A 20,834-nucleotide genomic window follows, 5' to 3' on the forward strand; every position below is an offset into this window, starting at 1 on the left:
AAGGTGCACCTGTGTAATGATCATGCTGTTTAATCAGCTTCTTGATGTGCCACACCTGTCAGGTGGATGGATTATCTTGGCAAAGGAGAAATGCTCATTAACAGGGATGCAAACAAATTTGTGCACAACATTTGAGAGAAATAAGCTTTTCGTGCCTATCGAACATTTCTGGGATCTTTTATGCAGCTCATGAAACATGGAACCAACACTTTACATGTTGTGTTTATATCTTTGTGCAGTATATTTATTTATTCCCCTTCTGGATGCATCTTACCCGATTTTTCAGGTTTGCATCAGTACCAGAGAGGAGCATTACATGGTGGCCATTTTGAGACCAGAATGGGAAACCAGAGTAGACTAGTTAAATACCAGAGAATCAGTACTGAGAATTAAAGCTATTGTATTAGAACAGGTGCAATTAATGATTAGGATGTAAAGCAGGGTCAGAGGGACGGCCTGCCCCTCTTCGTTGTGAGGGGAGAGCTCCTCAGCAGAAACCTAACAATAACCAGACCTGCTGTCATCTACGACAACACAGGCCTGTCCACTGTGTTCCTGCCTCTCTATTAGTGTCAGATTGAGGTCTGCCTTATCTAAGCCAAGCAGCGCTCTATGTGTCTGTGTGGATCATGAGGACGGGGGCTTTGGTCTGAGCAGAAAGACATAGCGGGGGAAAAGGGTTAAACAAGGTCCAATCTCCTAACACAAAAACGACCACACCAACTAAGCTATCACACAACACTAACCCTTTATTTTAAAACGTTTTAAAAACCAAAATCACTGAGACGAAGAAAACATATATTCTTAATTTTTGCGTCAACATTTTATCAGCCTCCCCATGAATAATCCATGCAGTAATTTCTTTATTTCTCCCTTTTTGTTCCTGGCATTTTGGTGGAGCGAGATAAGGGGTAAAAAAACAACAGAAGGGCTAGGAGAGTGAAAAAGAGAGATAGATAACATTGATATCAACTCCTACACAACACAGTCATTCCCTTATCTAGGCTTTTTAATCACAGTTTTTTCCCCCCGCTTCCACTCTCTATTCTTTATGGCCTAAAAAAAGGACTATTACCCTTAAAAATGAAGTCAGATTTTGGTATCAAATTAACCTTATGTACACATTTTAACAGGCGTGTTAATATGTATAATTCAGCAGCAGGGTTAGCTATGGTGAAATGGTCACAGGGGAGTATGGGAAAAAGTCAAAGACAGTTCATTTGAACCAGTGGGAGAGTAGCACACACTTGGAAGCAGACACAGACTCACCCTATCCTAAAGTCATGTTTCAAAGAAGAAAAATATTTCAGACAGACTTATCATTTATCTCACTCACAGAAAAAAAACATCTGTAGTCTATCAAGGTCAGTTACTGTGCCCCTAACAAACAGCACGTTATTACAGGCTGTTGTTCTCCCAATGGCTACAGGTCTGTCTCTCTGTCAGGAGGGGGCCTTTTGGGGAGGTGTTCCTCTGCACCTCTAAAGGGGACAACCACTCACTTCCTGTTTTGAGGCTCTAACAGGGCCCAAGCTTGTGGGGACAGATTCCACTGACAGAGAGAGGGGTGGGACATTTTACTACTGGGATAGGCCAGTGAGTTGTTGCCATGTGCAATCAGCTCTTGTCTAGCTCGTGTCTATGTGTGCTACAGGCTACATGAACAGCTCATCTGACTCAAAACTATGACATACAACAAAGAGACAGTAGACAGGAAGAGTGACATCATATTACAATATGGGAAGAGGCATGGAGGAATTTCACTCCTAATGGAACACTATTAATGAGAGGGAAGGAGAGCAGAGGAGAGGAGAGAGGGGTGAGTGGAGGAGAGACGACAGGAGTAACGATGGAAAGAGAGTAAGGGGAGAGAGAAAAATAAGAGGAAAGATAGGGAATGTGGATAAAAAGCAAATGGGTTACAGGATTTGGATGCTGGAGTCTATCCATCACTGATCATCCTGGTATCTCACTGGTGCAATCAGTGATAAAAACTCAACCTGGAAAAGCCTGTAACTCCGATGGGAGTTCATTGGGCTGTAGATATGGCTGCTGCCCACGCTCTGTACTGTTTCCTCTGGCCTCGCTGCTAATAGATGGCTCAGACAACCAAAACAGCACGACGCTATTATGTATACATACGCAACCTAGATTTATAATAGACCTCCACACTACCCTCAAACTTTCCCAATTATACTACCATCATACACTCTATCCCTATCCCTCCCCTCCGACCCTGCTCCCTCTCAAAAAGGCCTACAAAGAAAGAGAAATTAAAAAGAGAGGTTTTTCACCCTGACGCACCCCACCCTTTCTAGATAGAGGGAGAAAGAGAGAGAGAGAGAGAGAGAGAGAGAGAGAGAGAGAGAGTGATAGGGAGGAAGAGAAAGAGAAAAAAAATCATAATTTATCTGTGTATTATCAAGAAAGGCAGACACTTTAATCAGTCAGCTATGAAGTCAGTATTTCCATTCTTATCTGTCGCAGGAGTGGAAATGGAGAGCAGATAGCGCTCTGGGAGCCCATCGGTGGGCAGGAATGATAATGGGGGAGAGAGGGCTGGCTATTGGACCGCTGTGTCAGCCCTATCTGCACCCATTATCAACAGCCTTATCGGCACTGCCATCAGCCAAGCTGTAATGGGGCCAGTTCAACTTTCCACATTATCATACCGCCAAGACCTGGTTCAGTGAGGCTAGAGGTCTGACTAGAGAGAGAGAGAGACTGCTGCAAGAGAATGAAGGATAAAGATAGAGTGAATAAAAAGTAGGACTGGTAGATAGAGAAGAAAAAGAGAGCAATGAGGAGAATAAAGGGTTTTGGAAAACAGATAAATAAAAATGAAATTTTATTTAACCTTTATTTAACTAGGCAAGTCAGTTAAGAACACATTCTTATTTACAATGACGGCCTACCCCGGCCAAACCCTAACAACACTTGGCTAATTTTGTGCCGCCCTATGAGATTCCCAATCACGGCAGGTTGTGATACAGCCTGGAATCGAACCAGGGTCTGTAGTGACACCTCTAGCACTGAGATGCAATGCCTTAGACCGCTGCGCCACTCGGGAGCCCAAGGTCACACTAACTACAGGAATTATAATAAATTTACAGTAGCAATCAGGTATTTACTTAGTATTTTACATGGTAATTCCACAACAATAATCTATTAATAATTAATAAAACAAAGAACCACTAGGCACCTTTTCCAAATGTTTTAAATTATTTTAGAAAGTACCCACTGGCATCACAAAATGTCCTTGTAAATACCAGGAAAAACAAGTAGAAACATAACCATGAGATAAAGTGCACATTCCTAATCCCCTATATTATCAATATAGTCTACACAGGTTGCACTGGCTACAAACAGACACTGTAGGTGGGTTCATGTACTAAAAGGATGAAAATTATGTTCGACATCTGATTGCCAACGGAAGTCGTTAAACTACCCGATTGCCCTCCCCGCTCTTCCTCTTCCCCATTTTTACTCTCTTGTTGTTCATTGATTGTCAAGAAGGCAACTTCTTCATTTACACATTATATAAAGGAAATTAGTTTCAGCTGTGGTCATACTGTCTGACTCAATCTGCCATGTTATTCCGTCATCTCGTCTGAGGACAATAAGGTATTTCATTACGTGCACGTATCAATAAGATACTAAGAAAGGGAAAATATAAAATATAGTTTGGCATGGCATTGGAAGAAAACAAAGGGAGTGGTTAGTAACATGATGTCTGGACTACATCATCTCTCCTCACATCAGACAGACTTCTAAATGTGAAGGGGTGAAGAGACACTGGACTTGGAGAGGGCTAGTAGTAAGTGGGGTGGGGTGGACAAAGACACCACCTAACCCATATATGGGTCTGATTGGATCCCTATTCCCCTATGGTTTTACTGAGTACTCAAGAGCATATCTTAGCTTACTTAACCATCCCCATTTCATGCTGTACACCGAAAAGTACACCGTCATGACGTGTGATATACTACCTGTGGCCCCGCAACTATCTAAATCCCTCCCCTCCGCCGAGAGAACTGTCTTTGACTGACAGGTTACTTATCAGCCACAGAGCAAGAACACACATGGTTTACACAGAGCAAAGCAAACCAGACTAAGACCACTCACAAATAACAGGGCTGGCCTGAATGAGTCATACTGTACACATGAGAGAGGGGTTACTGATCCCTGGTTTCTGCCTCAGTTCAACTGGACAGGGAGAGTTACTGGCCAGGGAGTGTAGTGTATCTCTGCATCCCAAACAGCATCCATTTCCCTACATAATGCACTACTTTTGACCGCTAGAGCACTATACAGAGAAAGGGTGCCATATGGGATACATCCTATCTGAGTGTAGTGTATGAGAGCAGACAGTGAGAGGAGCCGCTGGTCTAGACCACCTCTGTTAAGGTGGGTCCCTGGGGCAGTCTAGCATCTCCTCTTTCTGGGCCTTTGTCCCTGATGCCCTGCAGTTCTTATCGTCTATTTTCCTCCTCATACACACACTGTGTGTGTGTGTGTGTGTGTGTGTGTGTGTGTGTGTGTGTGTGTGTGTGTACACGTACGTGTGTAATATAGATCGTTATGGGTGATCTGAGTGGGGGTGTAGAGTCATAAGTCCATGCAACATACTGTACATATATCATATTCTACAGGTCAAGAAGACACACTTCTGTGTACATCCCGTATCACAGTAACGGTTGGGGGCAGGACCGCAGTGTTCCCGTTGTACTCCGATCCCTCCACCTGCCTGCCAGCTATAAAAAGCAGGTCAGGCTGGATTGTTTGCCCAGGCATTTTTATACCCCGGAACCGAACAGAGCGCTGAACACAGTAGGAGTAAATAGCCTCTATTATCGTCTTCGCTAGGGGGAACTTGTCATAACAGCGTCACACACTACCCCCCAGCCAGCGGCCTGCCTGCCGACTCAGCCTGAGCATGGCCATGTGGCCAACGGCTACCCAGGACACACATAGAAACACCATCTCTATCCAAACCTCTGCATCAAGACAATATATCAATGTAAAGATCTAACATACAACACCCACACAACCTTACTCCATCAATCATATCCTGAATAAAAAGTGTCATCGTATCAAACCATACCCTACATAAATATCACTCATCAACTGGATAACGGACACAAAACTAAAGAATTGTTGGTCTCATTTTGCAATGTGTCCCTAACGCCTATGTATTCATTTGGTTGTTACATAGGCAGGTACAGTGTAATTACAGTTTAGGTACACATTATTAAAAAGTCCTTACAACAGACAGCAGCACCAGCTGTGTTCAGAATGGAAGGTGGGACACAGCTGTTATGTACTTGAGGAAAGGGCTCTTTGCTTTAATGTTGTGGAGGTAAAAGTCCACCTGTACTACAGGAAGGCATATGACCACACCAAAGACAAAACACAGCAGCAGTTACTGCAAAAGTAAATAGTTTGACAAAGATTAGGCTACTGCAAGTACAGGTAACTGCCAAAATAAAGGAAACACTTGAGTAAACGAGGGATACAAAGTATATTGAAAGCAGGTGCTTCCACACAGGTGTGGTTCCGCGTGGTTCCTGAGTAAATTAAGCAATTAACATTACATTATGATTAGGGTCATGTATAAAAATGCTGCGCAGGCCTTTATTTTGGCTACACCTCCTTAGGATGGCAATGCCCCCGTCCACAGGGCACGAGTGGTCACTGAATGCTTTGATGAGCATGAAAACGATAAACCATATACTATAGCAGATCTCAGTCACCAGATCTCAACCCAATTGAACACTTATGGGAGCGGTGTCTGAGACAGCGTTTCCCACCACCTTCAACAAAACACCAAATTATGGAATTTCTCTTAGAAGAATGGTGTTGCATCCCTCCAATAGAGTTCCAGACACTTGTAGAATCTATGCCAAGATGCATTGAAGCTGTTCTGGCTCATGGTGGCCTAACACCCTATTAAGACACTATGTTTTAGCAGAGAAGTTTGGAACTCTTTCTTATTGGTCTATTAACTAATTTACCACTTAGTGATGTCACCAGACAGGCCAAAACTACATCCCAATGAAAAAGGATAACATTTTCAGCTGGTATTTTCAAACCGCATTATCATCATTTTCACAATTTCACAGTATTACTCCAACCTCATAGTGTAGTAATCAGTGGCGGTCGGTGCCGTTTAGGTTTAGGGCATGGCTTTATTTCCATTACAGCATATTGGATGACTGTCATTCATATTCAATTCACTCAGCTCAATGTAACATCAATAGGTTTAGGCTACTACCTGATACACATATTTGCTCTATACCCATCATGAGGTTGCTAATTGGTGTAATCAAGGTGACAGACAGTAGCTAGGTTTCCATCCAATTTGCAACAGATTTTCATGTGAATATTCTAAAATCTGCATAAAACATTATGCACATTTTCCCCACCAGAGATGTGTTTACATCAAACTGACTTTTTGCAGATAAAAAGGCTGTGCCTGATGACGTAGTGCACATAAAAATATATTTTGCCATTGAATTCCCATGTACAGAATGAAAAATACAGGTTAAATGGGTTTCCATTGCGTTTTCAACCCTACTGATGGTTTTGTCACAAAAACTGTTGCGGTATACATCAAATGTGCCCACTCTGGCCTAGGCATTGGCAATCTAACCAACAGCTCACAGATACCTACATGAGACTATTATGGATATAATTGGAAATAGTGGCGCCGGAGGGGATGGCCGCCGTTTTACGGCCTCCTGACCAATTGTGCTATATTGTGTGTTTTTTTTGTGCTCTGATCCAAAACCAATGCTGTACATAATGTTTTGGCCATTGTTTCATATGACCGAAAAGAGCTTCTGGACATCAAAACAGCGATTACTGACCTTGATTTGGATGAGGACTTCTACTTCAACAAATTGAAGGCTAATGACATAATGCTCATCCCAGACCAGGCCCAAAGCCCGGTCACTCGGAGGAGGCGGAGCTATAGGGGTCGGCATGAAAGATATGTAACGAGACTGCAACGGCGAGTGCATAAGTTGCCATTACCCTCCGTTGTATTGAGAAACATGCAAGCACTAGAAAATAAACTGGATGAGCTCCTTTCAAGACTATCCTATCAACGTGATCTGAAGAACTGAAATATACTATGTTTCACTGAGTTGTGGCTGAACAATGACATAGAATATACAATATAAATCTAGCTGTTTTTTCTATAAATCGTCAGGACAGAACAGCTGCGTCCGGTAAGCTGAGGAGAGAGGTGGTGTGTCACTTGGTCGACAACAATTGGTGCACAGTCTCTAATATTAAGGAAGCCTCAAGGATCTGCTCACCGGAGTTAGAATGGCCTGGTGTAGACCACACTATCTACCAAGAGACTTTCCATCAACATTTTTGTAGCCATCTATTTACCACCACAAACCGATGCTCGCACTAAGACCACACTCAACAAGCTGTAAAAGGCCATAAGAAAACAAGAAAATGCTCACCTAGATGCGGCGCTCCTAATGGCTGAGGATTTTAATGCAGGGAAACCTAATTTCTAGGTTTGCACAGGAGACCAGCATGTCTCCTGTGCAAAAAATTAAACTCTAGATCCCCTCTACACACAGAGACGCATACAACGCTCGCCCTCTATTTAGCAAATCTGACCATAACTCCATCCTCTTAATTCCTGCTTACAAGAAAAACTCCAACAGGACGTACGGGTGATGCACTCAATACGGATGTGGTGCGATGAAGCGGATGCTAAGCGAACCTCAGACTGGGGTGAAGGTTCACCTTCCAACAGGACAATTGACCCTAAACACACAGCCAAGACAACGCAGGGGTGTCTTCGGAAAAAAATCTCTGAATGTCCTTGAGTGGCCCAGCCAGAGCCCGGACTTGAACCCAATCGATCATCTCTGGAGGCCTGAAAATAGCTGTGCAGCGACGCTCCCCATCCAACCTGACAGAGCTTGAGAGGATCTGCAGAGAAGAATGGGAGAAACTCCCCAAATACACGTGTGCCAAGCTTGTAGTGTCATACCCATGCAGACTTGAGGCTGTAACCACTGCCAATGGTGCTTCAACAAAGTACTGAGTACAGGGTCTGAATACTTAAGTAAATGTGATATTTTTATTTTTTATAAATTAGCAAAAATTCCTAAAAACCTGCTTTTTGCTTTGTCATTAATCAATTTCAGAATAAGGCTGTAACAAAATGTGAAAAAAGTCAAGGGCTCCGAATACTTTCCGAATGCACTGTATGTAACGGCATTCATCCGATGGCATTGAGGAGTTTACCACTTCAGTCAATGGCTTCATTAATAAGAGCATTGACGACGTAGTCCCCACAGTGAACGTATGTACAGTTGAAGTCGTAAGTTTACATACACATTACAAAATACATTTAAAGTCCGTTTTTCACAATTGCGATTGCACGAATGCTGCCTTCAATCCACGGTTTCTGGATAGGGAAGGTTTTAATAGTCACAGTGGGTACAACATCTCCTATACACTTCCTTACAAACTCGCTCACCGAGTCAGCATATACAGTTGAAGTCGGAAGTGTACATACACCTTAGCCAAATAAATTTTTAAAATCAAATTTTTCACAATTCCTGACATTTAATCCTAGTAAAAATTCCCTGTCTTAGGTCAGTTAGGATCACCACTTTATTTTAAGAATGTGAAATGTCAGAATAATAGTAGAGAGAATTATTTATTTCAGCTTTTATTTCTTTCATCACATTCCCAGTGGGTCAGAAGTTTACATACACTCAATTAGTATTTGGTAGCATTGCCTTTAAATTGTTTAACTTGGGTCAAACATTTTGGGTAAATTCACCCACAATAAGTTGGGTGAATTTTGGCCCATTCCTCCTGACAGAGCTTGTGTAATTGAGTCAGGTTTGTAGGCCTCCTTGCTCGCACACACTTTTTCAGTTCTGCCCACAAATGTTCTATAGGATGAGGTCAGGGCTTTGTGATGCCCACTCCAATACCTTGACTTTGTTGTCCTTAACCCATTTTTCCACAACTTTGGAAGTATTCTTGGGGTCATTACCCATTTGGAAGACCCATTTGCGACCAAGCTTTAACTTCCTGACTGATGTCTTGAGATGTAATTTTAATTACTCATAATTTTCCTCCCTCATAATGCCATCTATTTTGTGAAGTGCACTAGTCCCTCCTGCAGCAAAGCACCCCCACAACATGATGCAGCCACCCCCGTGCTTCACGGTTGGGATGGTGTTCTTCGGCTTGCAAGCCTCCCCCTTTTTCCTCCAAACATAACGATTCTATTTTGTTCCATCAGAACAGAGGACATTTCTCCAAAAAGTACGATCTTTGTCCCCATGTGCAGTTGCAAACTGTAGTCTGGCTTTTTTATGGCAGTTTTGGAGCGGTGGCTTCTTCCTTGCTGAGAGGCCTTTCAGGTTATGTCGATATAAAACTCGTTTTACTGTGGATATACAGTTGAAGTCGGAAGTTTACATACACTTAGGTTGGAGTCATTAAAACTCGTTTTTCAACCACTCCACAAATTTCTTGTTAATTTTTCCAACAATTGTTTACAGACAGATTATTTCACTTACAATTCACTGTATCACAATTCCAGTGGGTCAGAAGTTTACATACACTAAGTTGCCTGTGCCTTTAAACAGCTTGGAAAATTCCAGAAAAGGATGTCATGGCTTTAGAAGCTTCTGATAGGCTAATTGACATAATTTGAGTCAATTGGAGGTGTACCTGTGGATGCATTTCAAGGTCAACCTTCAAACTCAGTGCCTCTTTGCTTGACATCATGGGTAAAATCAAAAGAAATCAGCCAAGACCTCAGAAAAAAATTGTGGACCTCCTCAAGTCTGTTTCATCCTTGGGAGCAATTTCCCAACGCCTGAAGGTACCACGTTCATCTGTACAAACAATAGTACGCAAGTGTAAACACCATGGGACCACGCAGCTGTCATACCGCTCAGGAAGTAGACACGTTCTGTCTCCTAGAAATGAACTTACTTTGGTGCGAAAAGTGCAAATCAATCTCAGAACAACAGCAAAGTACCTTGTGAAGATGCTGGATGGGACATCGACCCCAAAGAAGTTAACCGACAACACAGTGTTTTTCAAATGTAAGTAAGAAATGTGCTAAATAAACTAAAGGAAAAACAGTAACACAATAAAATGTAACTAAAGATGCTATATACAAGGGTTACCGGTACCGAGTCAAGGTGCCGGGGTACAGGTTAGTCGAGGTAATTGAGGTATTATTAACATGCAGGTAGAGGTAAAGTGACTATGCATAGATAAACAGAGTAGCAGCAGCGTATGTGAAGAGTGTGAAGGAATGTAAATGTATGCGTGTGTGTGTGACACAAATACGGACGTTTTAAGAAATACCGCTACGCCTTCCGACGAACCATCAAACAGGCAAAGTTTCAAGACAGGACCAAAATTTAATCCTACTACACCGGCACTGACTCTCGTCAAATGTTGCAGAACTTGCAGACTATCACGGATTACAAAGGAAAACCCAGCCGAGCTGTCCAGTGGCGCAAGCCTACCAGACAAGCTAAATAACACCTTCTATGCTCGCTTCGAGGCTAGCAACACCGAACTGCATGAGAGCACCAGATGTACCGGACGACAGTGTGATCACGCTCTCGGTAGCTGATGCGAGTAAGAACTTTAAAACAGGTCAACATTCACAAGGCCGCAGGGCCAGACAAAATACCAGGACGGAGCATGCGCTTACCAGTTAGCAAGTGTCTTCACTGACATTTTTAACCTCTTCCTGACCCAGTCTGTAATACCCAAGTTTCAAGCAGACCACCCTGTGCCCAAGAAAGACAAGTTAACCTTTCTAAATGACTATTTTATCACTCACATCTGTAGCCATGAAATGCTTTGAAAGGCTCGCAATGGCTCACATCAACACCATCATTCCGACACCCTGGACCAACTCCAACAGATCACGCAATCTCTATTGCGCACCACATTGCCCTTTCCCACCTGGACAAAAGGAACACCTACGTGAGAATGCTGTTGACTACAACTCAGCATTCAACACCATACTGCCCTCCAAGCTCATCACCAAGTTAAGGACCCTGGGATTAAACGCCTCCCTCTGCAACTGTATACTGGACTTTGATGGGACGCCCCCAGGTTGTGAGGGTAGACAACAACACATCCGCCACGCTGACCCTCAACACAGGGGCCCACTCAGGGGTGCGTGCTTAGCCACCTCCTGTACTGCCGGTTCCTCCACGACTGCGTTGCTGCACACGACTCCAACAACATCATTAAGTTAGCGCACAACACAGTGGTGGAAGGCCTGATCACCGACGACGACGAGACAGCCTACAGCGAGGAGGTCAGAGACCTGGCAGTGCATTGCCAGGACAACCGCTCCCTCAAAGTAGGCAAGACAAAGGAGCTGATTGTGGCGCAAGCCCCCATTCATATCAAGGGGGCTTTAGTGGAGATGGTCGGGAGGTTCAAGTTCCTCAGTGTCCAATCACTAAGGATCTATCATGGTCCAAACACACCAACACAGTCGTGAAGAGGGCTCAACAACAATTTGGCATGGGCCCTCAGATCTTCAAAAAGTTATACAGTTGCACCATTGAGAACATATTGCATACGGCTCAGTACATCACTGGGGCCAAGCTCCCTGCCATCCAGGACCTCTATACCAGGCCATGTCAGAAGGAGGCCCTAAAAATTGTCAGACTCCAACCACCCAAGTCAGTCTATTGTCTCTGCTACCATATGGCAAGCAGTAGCGAACCGCCAAGTCTGAGACCAACTTCTACCCCAAAGCCATAAGACTTCTTAACAGTTAATTAAACAGCTACCTGGACATTCTGCTTTTCAGCCCCCATCTTCATGTACATAGTACTTCAATCACCTAACCATTTCTCACATAATTCATTTTACCAACATAAAAAGATCCCACAATGTCGAACCAACAAATTGTCTGCTGGCATTTCATGTTTCCATCAACCCGGTCTTGACTTTTTTCATGCATGAAGTAATTAATCCGCATGAAATGGTTGGATGGAAACATGGATAGCAACACATTCAATAATGCATTTTATGTTATATTTTCCCCTTATTTTAGCAGGTAAATTGACTGAGAACACATTCTCATTTACAGCAGCGACCTGGGGAATAGTTACAGGAGACAGGAGGGGGAGTGAATGAGCCAATTGTAAGTTGGGGATGATTAGGTGGCCATGATGGTATGAAGTCCAGATGGGGAATTTAGCCAGGACACCGGAGTTAACACCAAAACTCTTACGATAAGTGCCATGGGCTCTTTAGTGACCACAGAGAGTCAGGACACCCGATTAACATCCCATCTGAAAGACGGCACCCTACACAGGGCAACGTCTCCAATCACTGCCCTGAAGCATTGGGATATATTTTTTTAGACCAGATGAAAGGGTGCCTCTTACTGGCTCTCCAACACCACTGCCAACAGTATCTGGTCTCCCATCCAGGGACTGACCAGGACCAACCCTGCTTAGCTTCAGAAGCAAGCCAGCAGTGGGATGCAGGGTGGTATGCTGCTGGCTTAAACACTCTTGCTGCATCATGGTGATCTCTGGTGTAGTTATTAGCCCAAACAGTTGCAAATGGAACAAAAACTACAGTTTCTATAGGACAAATTCAGGTAGGTCCATCCTGGTTTCATTCCGTTTAAAAAAAAGTTTTGCAACAGAGTCGGCAGAATTAATACACCCCTGATAACCTCTCCAACCCAAACCTTCATACCATAACTGCTAACATTAACCACTACACAGCCTACATCGCTGACACCATATTAGCCAATGTCATAGTCAAGATATCTACTAGAATTAAAGGGCGTAAGTAAACTGACAATCCATGTGTATAATCACACAGTACAGTGTACAGCAACAAGTTTAGCAGTTGCACCGGTGGCAATAATTTAATAAAACCGAAAGCTTACTTTAACTTGGAAGAGCTGCAGTGTAACATAAATAGCATTCCTCTCTAAGGTTGTCTCACTCAAATTTGTAAGAAATGTAATTGTTCAAAACTTTAACTCTGTAATACCAGTCAAAGGTTTGGACACACCTTTATTTTTACTACATTGTAGGATAATACTGAAGACATCAAAACTAACACATATGGAATCATGTAGTAACCAAAAAAGTGTTAAACAAATCAAAATATATTTTAGATTTCAAATTCTTCAAAGTAGCCCTTTTCCTTGACGACAGCTTTGCACACACTTGGCATTCTCTCAACCAGCTTCATGAGATAAAAAAAAGTTCATTTGTGGAATTTCTTTCCTTCTTAATGCATTTGAGCCAATCGATTGTGTTGTGACAAGGTAGGGGTGGTAAACAAAAAATAAATGGTAAAAGACCAAGTCCATATTATGGAAAGAACAGCTCAAATAAGCAAAGCGAAACAGTCCATCATTACTTTAAAACATGAAGGTCAGTCAATCAGGAACATTTCAAGAACTTTCAAAGTTTCTTCAAGTGCAGTTGCAAAAACCATCAAGCGCTATGATGAAACTGGCTCTCATGAGGACCGCCACAGGAAAGGAAGACAAAGAGTTACCTTCTGCTGCAGAAGATAAGTTCATTAGTTACCAGCCTCAGAAATTGCGGCCCAAATAAATGCATCACAGAGTTCATGTAACAGAAACATCTCGACATCACAACTAGTGATGCACCGATATGACATTTTTGGCCGATATTTGATATTTTCCTTGACCCAAAAAAACTGATACCGATAACCAATGTTTAAAATTTTTGTGGCCTTTGAAGCATTCTAGTACAGTTAAATAGTTAACACACATGGACGCAGCAGTCTAAGGCACCGCATCTCAGTGCAAGAGGAGTCACTACAGTCCCTGGTTCAAATATAGGCTGTATCACATCTGGCAGTGATTGGCGCACAATTGGCTCAGCGTTGTCTGGGTTTGGCCGGGGTAGGCCATCAAATAAGAATTTGTTCTTAACTGACTTGCCTAGTTAAATAAAGTTTACACACACACCCCCCAAAAATTTGGTTGGCATTTACGTATGTCCCCATTAGCAGTAAAACATAATCAAAAACTATTTATTTCACTTACTTGCTGTGCTGTTTCATTGTTCATTTCTTCAGTTGTTTCATTTCTGCCAGAGAACACCAATCTTGGTGTTCTCTGGCAAATGCCAAACGTCCTGCACGGTGTTGGGCTGTAAGCACAACCCCCACCTGTGGACGTCGGGCCCTCATACCACCCTCATGGAGTCTGTTTCTGACCGTTTGAGCAGACACATGCACATTTGTGGCCTGCTGGAGGTCATTTTGCAGGGCTCTGGCAGTGCTCCTCCTTGCACAAAGGCGGAGGTAGCGGTCCTGCTGCTGGGTTGTTGCCCTCCTACGGCCTCCTCCACGTCTCCTGTCTCCTGGTAGCGCCTCCATGCTCTGGACACTACGCTGACAGACACAGCAAACCTTCTTGCCACAGCTCGCATTGATGTGCCATCCTGGATGAGCTGCACTACCTGAGCCACTTGTGTGGGTTGTAGACTCCGTCTCATGCTACCACTAGAGTGAAAGCACCGCCAGCATTCAAAAGTGACCAAAACATCAGCCAGGAAGCATAGGAACTGAGAAGTGGTCTGTGGTCACCACCTGCAGAACCACTCCTTTATTGGGGGTGTCTTGCTAATTGCCTATAATTTCCACCTTTTGTCTATTCCATTTGCACAACAGCATGTGACATTTATTGTCAATCAGTGTTGCTTCCTAAGTGGACAGTTTGATTTCACAGAAGTGTGATTGACTTGGAGTTACATTGTGTTGTTTAAGTGTTCCCTTTATTTTTTTGAGCAGTGTATATATATATATATATATATAGAGATTTTTCTGTGTTTTTTTTATATATATATATATATATATATTATATAAAAACACAGAAATCTGGTTGACTGCACTGGGCCTTTAAGTAAGTATTCTCTCTTTATAGGCGATTCTTGCCTCAGAGGTCAGAGGTGAAACCGTTTACAATGGCTCCAGGGGGGCCAAAGAGCAGAGCATTACAATTCACGCTACACGATCCCCAGAGTAAATAGCAGGAAGGTGTAATAACTCATCCACACACCAAACAGGCAACATTTCCTCTGTAACCCTGCCAACTTCCCTCCACTAACAGGCCACTCACCCATTCCAATAACACTGTTCACAGTCATCAGCTCTATAGACCATAACGTAAGAGCAAAAGAAACTGATACACACAACCCAACACCAACAAAATGAGCAAATCCCTAAAAAGAATATTCTCAAACTGAACAGACTATTTAAAACCATCTCAATTCCAACTTAATCTGTCATCATCTAATAGGTAGAAAAATCAACCACTTTTAGCATTATGCTGATGCTGTACTTTTCTCTCCTTTTAGCAGTATCAGTATAGTGCTCTTCATTTTTCGCCCAAAAAAAACACATTCAAGATAATCATCAATGAACACACATTTCCCTGCATCTCAATGGTATCTTACATGGAATCTACACTGAGTAATATGTGGTATTAGTTTTAATTAAATTAATCAACTACAATGCTTGTTAGGGAAAAAAAGGGGCGGGGAAAAAGATGAGGTTGAAAAAGAGAGGGAGGGAGAGAAATGCATTCACACCTATCATCTAATTATACAACAACATTAATCACATTAACGGTGGAACTGATTGCCAGGGTCCAGGCCTTGCTGCTCCTACGTGTCGCTTTGCTATTGCAGTGGAGTCTTAGCTCCTGCCTGTTCTGTGCTGATAACAACTCTAATCATACTTGGCAATCTCTATCTGCACCGGAGATCGGCCCCCAGGGCTTATCAAAAGTTCACATCGAGCTAAAAGCAGAACAAATAAGGAAAAACACACAAGAGAAAGCCACCAAGGCACTGTGTGTATATATGGGCATATGGGTTTATGAGTGTGTGTGTTTGTCTGACACAGTGTTTGTTTTTGGTACTGGCTTGGGAAGATTGGATAAATGTTTCAATTGTATAACTATGAAACTGTCATGTGTCCCAGAAAGTTAAAAGTATGTCAGATAATATAGAAAAGGGTTACAATCATCCATACAAATGTTACAAATATAAAATCTCAATTAAAAAGTTGATGCATAAATAAACTTCCATGGTCTGAAGAGATAAGGTCAATGGGTAATTCAGAGGTGGCTGAACCTATAGACATGACATCATGGTTTCTATAGGAGGCCGTGCATTATTCATGGTGACCTCTGAGCTTTATCCGTGATGTCATGGGGGCAGAGCTGCAGAGAGAGCTACAGCTGTATCTGTGGATCTGCCTGAGCTTATCTACCAGTGATCAGCAGGCGGCCTTATCAGCCCTGCACATCTGAGGGGAAGCTGCCTGCTTTTAAATCTACAACACATCCATCTACCATGTCTGTATTCCAGGCTCTTTTTGTTGTTGCCTTATCAGACCTGCCATCCCTGTTTCTGGTCTTATCCTCTTCTCCCACTTTTTAAAGTATCTAGAGATACACCCAGCTAGTCCCAAACAACACCACAAACACGACAAAGATGAGAATGCAGCAGCCGAATGTAATTATAATGCAAGCTCCATCCCAATCGCCTCCATCTGTCTCATGCTCATAATATCGGAGAGCGATCGCCGCCCTGCTTATCCTGTCTCCCATCTCAACCGCCAAAATAAAAGCCCTGGGATCCGGATGCAGTGGGCTGCATGCATATCTTTCCATCAAGGATGGATGGATAATCAGTTTGAGAGATCTTCACCGTTGGGAAAATGACGCACAAAAGAAGCAGACAAATATCTACCCCGAATTTAGGCTTCAGCTTCCGTAATGCTGGACACAACATTTGTTGTTGGACCATCATTCCAAATGCAGCTACCATCATTCCAGCAAGTGTGCTATAACCATAACATAAAATACAGGCTGGTACGAAGAAGCAAGCTTGTGATGCTTATGGAACAATATTGTGGACGTAATCCAACCAAGTCTTTATCACCACTCCTCCTCCATTAAAATGTCTGCCAAGGCACAAGAGAATCATGGGACTTGTTTCTCTGTGCACCGTCAAGAGGCCGGGGAAGCATGATGGTGTAAGAACTGATAAAGACAAAGGCTATGACAACCCTGAGACGCATACATCCTTTCCAGGGTCTGGACTATATCCACATTCCACGCGAGACTGATGTGTGATCAGTTGATAGAACACTATTGATAGACCACTATGAAAAGGAAATAACAAATATTGTTTTTTTGTATTATTGAAATTACAACTAGCTAGCCTACAGAACATCAACAACATAACATGAAGAGGATTTGACTTATAGTCAAAGACTTTAAAACCTCTCACTATCATGTAGCCTTTTCCAGTGGCTGCTTTGATGATGGCATGTTGCAGATCCTATTTGGAGTAGATTTGGGCCATTGGCATGAACGCCCAATGGTGTGCCTTTTACTAGAAGCTTTTTATGCGCACTTTACACACAGTGCTTAACGTTTACTAATGTTACCTTATGTGATTTCTCTTTCCTTTTCAAGAGTCGCTTTCAAACTCAACCTCCAAGATATTGCTACTGTGTTTATCAGACCAAGGCATCTCTTCTGGATGAAGAGCTGAAACAGCGCCTGGCACCAGAGCAAAACAACTTCTCAGCAGTAGTCAGTAAGTGAGGGTGTGTGTGAGAGAGAGAGTAAATATGATTAATATTTTCATTAACTGCATAATCATGCAAACCTTCACACATTTTGTAAACAGGAAGAACTTGTCAAGCAAGGAGACCAAGCACCAGACCAAAATAAAAACAATTTTAAATGGAAGCCTATGCATTATGGAGTTAAAAGGATAGATGAAAAAAAATCCTATTGTAACCCACTATCAGCAGGCAAGATCAGCTAGGCGCGCTATCTGACGCCCCATCTCTGGAAAAAGAACAGCAAAGCCGAGGGAAAATGCAACGTCAGCCTCAGAGCAGCCTCAGACAGAAAACAAATAAAAAAAATATCACATTTTAATCTTTATCTCGGCTGAGATCGGATCGCTGTATATCTGCGTTCACATCGCCTTTTTCAGAGAACAGTGACGTTTCCATAACAGAATTAAACAGGAAACCACTGTTTCAGTTCAGTTGCCAATGGACAAAATGTTTTTAAAAGAGCAAATTCAACTTTTTATTAAGCCTACAGCAACTGTAAATAAAGTAAAGAGAGACTGCAAGTTAGGCTAAATGGCCCTAACTAATTAGGTAACACAATGTTTAAACCTACTGCGATAGACCGCATTAACCATTTTTCAAATGTAACCTAGCCTAGATCTAAAAGAATAATAGCTTTCACTCTATGATGTATCACATTGTTTAATAATTTATTGCACACTCTCACCGTGGTGAGTTGAGCTGGAGAGCCTGCAGATGTTGCTTGCCACTGAGTGAGATGTGCTTTACATCACATTTAAAATAAAACATGACATTATTTTGAAACCATTTTGATCATATATGCTATAGTAGGGCCTATTTAGCATTTATAATAGTAGGCTAGCCTACGTGCTCAATATTATGCTAGCTGACTATATTTTGAATTGGTTTGTGTCAGTAGCCTAGGCTATCATTAAAACTGTTGGCTACCCTACACAAAATGAAAAAACAATGCACATTCCCACAAAATTCTTTAAAAATATATTGTTACATAATAACATTTTTAAATTAGGTTTGCAGGTAAATGCTAGAAATATTATTTTGGTCACTGCTGAATTTCACAAACCTGTCAACACCTGTCAATGTATATATTTCACACTCACAACTGCACAATGACACTTAAAGGGAAAATCTGCAGTAGCTACATACATTTTGTTAACTTATAAATCAATATTTACCCTTTGATTCTTGAAGAATATAATTTATACATGCCTCATGAGATTAGTTCAACTCCTGTACCCCATCAGAACACAAAATATAAGCTTGTTTTGAGATATTCCAATGTTTGTAAACAAAGTACTTGTAAACAAATGCTGTATAGCCTCAAAACATGGTTACAACTATAATGATCCCTCCTTGCATCCATAGCTCTTTGAGAATGGTTACATTTATCCGGGTGGGTATAATTTGTAGAACGTTCCAACAGGAATCTGTTCCAAAAACTTCGTAAAGCACAAGGTTGCTAACAAACAATGCATACAAAGTAACATGATCAAGTCACCTAGCTAACTAGCTGCCGAATAGGCATCAACTCAACCCGTAGCTTATTATTAATGTTTGTCCATATGCTACCAGAGACATTTTTCGGGAAATAAACGTGGTGAGTGAAAACTTAATGAAATAGCCCACTCCCTACCCGCTATCTTATTCGGCCGCTATACAACTTTGTATGCGTTGTTTGTTGGCAACCTTGTTATTTACGAAGTTTTTGGAACATATTCCTGTTGGAACGTTCCGCAAATTATACCCACCCCATTTATCCAGCCCCATCCCTCAGTTGTTTAGCGAAACAGTAGCGGGTATCTCGCTTTGTTATTGTTTCAACAGCTGATTGCCGCTTTAAAGATAAATGTGAACTTATTTGTTCTTACGTTTGATCTGCCGGGGTTTGCTCTGCTTTCTTCTGGACATGGCTTTCCCCTGTTCTTGTTCAGCTGAAAAGAAGTGATCTTCTTCCCAAGAAGAACTCTACTAGCAATGAAACACAGCTCGATCTCCACCCGGAGATATCCGCATGACCTGCACTTTGATATTCTTTGACGCGCGATAACTACCTGTGGTCAAGTAAGCTTTAGTTACTTTTAAATGTCTTCCCAGATGTGCGGTCTTCTCCTAGCTCTTCCTCCTCTTCCTTGTGATGTCTTGCCTGTCACCGAAGGGATGCCAGTGCATGCAGTTGTGTCGCTATCATTATTGTATTAAATGTTGCCGCTTGATTGTTTTCGTTTTTCCTTTATGTTTTTCCCTAGTCCGCTCCACGCTCTAGTACTGGCAGCCAGTATCAATGGAGCGCGAGCATGACACTAAACACTACAGCTGATATGGCTACATGACACGCCCCTCTAACGCCACCTGCGTCTGACGTAGGGTATAGCGTCTCGATGATGGGCGTCAACAGTAGGCCCCCAAATCCTTGATTGTATACCTACTTTGATTTTATCCATTTATTACGTTTATTTTGACTGTTTATCTAAACTTATCTAGGTTTATCTGGAAGGTTTATCAAACACGGAAGAGATTCTGGCATTTATAATTGCATAATCTGGCAATAGTAGCCTATGATTCACAGCAAATCTGTAGCCTATTTTTATAATGTACAAACTATAAGCCTAATAGTTCATCCCTTGTAATTTGCCTACAAGATGACAGACAGTTATGAAAAAAAAATTGTTGTTGAGAAATGAAGACATGGGAAACCTTGCATAAGGAAAGTATTTTAGGATAATACAGTGCCACCGACACAGCCCGCTACCAAGGACTGCGGGTCCCCCCTCTCCTTCTCCGTGGCCGACCTGAGTAAGACATTTAAACGTGTTAACCCTCGCAAGGCTGCTGGACCAGACGGCGTCCCTAGCTTCGTACTCAGAGCATGCGCAGACCCGCTGGCTGGTGTGTTTACGAGCATATTCAATCGCTACCTATCCCAGTCTGCTGTCACCACGTGCTTCAAGATGGCCACCATTGTTCCTGTACCCAAGAAGGCAAAGATAACTGAACTAAATGACTATCACCCCGTAACGCTCACTTCTGTCATCATAAAGTGCTTTGAGAGACTAGTCAAGGATCATGTCACCTCCACCTTACCTGCTACCCTAGACCCACTTCAGTTTGCATACCACCCCAACATGTACACAGACGATGCAATC

At 42.4% G+C, this 20,834-nt stretch overlaps 1 protein-coding gene across 2 annotated transcripts in view; it reads right to left on the bottom strand.

Annotated features, from left to right (window-relative positions):
* LOC139530054 (zinc finger protein ZFPM1-like) overlaps positions 1–20,002 on the bottom strand; it is an 84,322-nt gene extending 64,320 nt beyond the window's left edge. The window contains exon 1 of one of the 2 annotated variants that reach the window (XM_071326103.1): positions 19,560–20,002. In XM_071326103.1, coding sequence (XP_071182204.1) covers positions 19,560–19,599 — 40 coding nt within the window. In that variant the 5' untranslated portion in view covers positions 19,600–20,002. The remainder of the gene's footprint in view (positions 1–19,559) is intronic. The other variant, XM_071326104.1, reaches the window with a different exon arrangement.
* Between the last annotated feature and the right edge of the window lie 832 nt (positions 20,003–20,834).

The sequence above is a fragment of the Salvelinus alpinus genome, chromosome 9, assembly GCF_045679555.1.
Source record: "Salvelinus alpinus chromosome 9, SLU_Salpinus.1, whole genome shotgun sequence".
Taxonomy (NCBI): domain Eukaryota; kingdom Metazoa; phylum Chordata; class Actinopteri; order Salmoniformes; family Salmonidae; genus Salvelinus; species Salvelinus alpinus.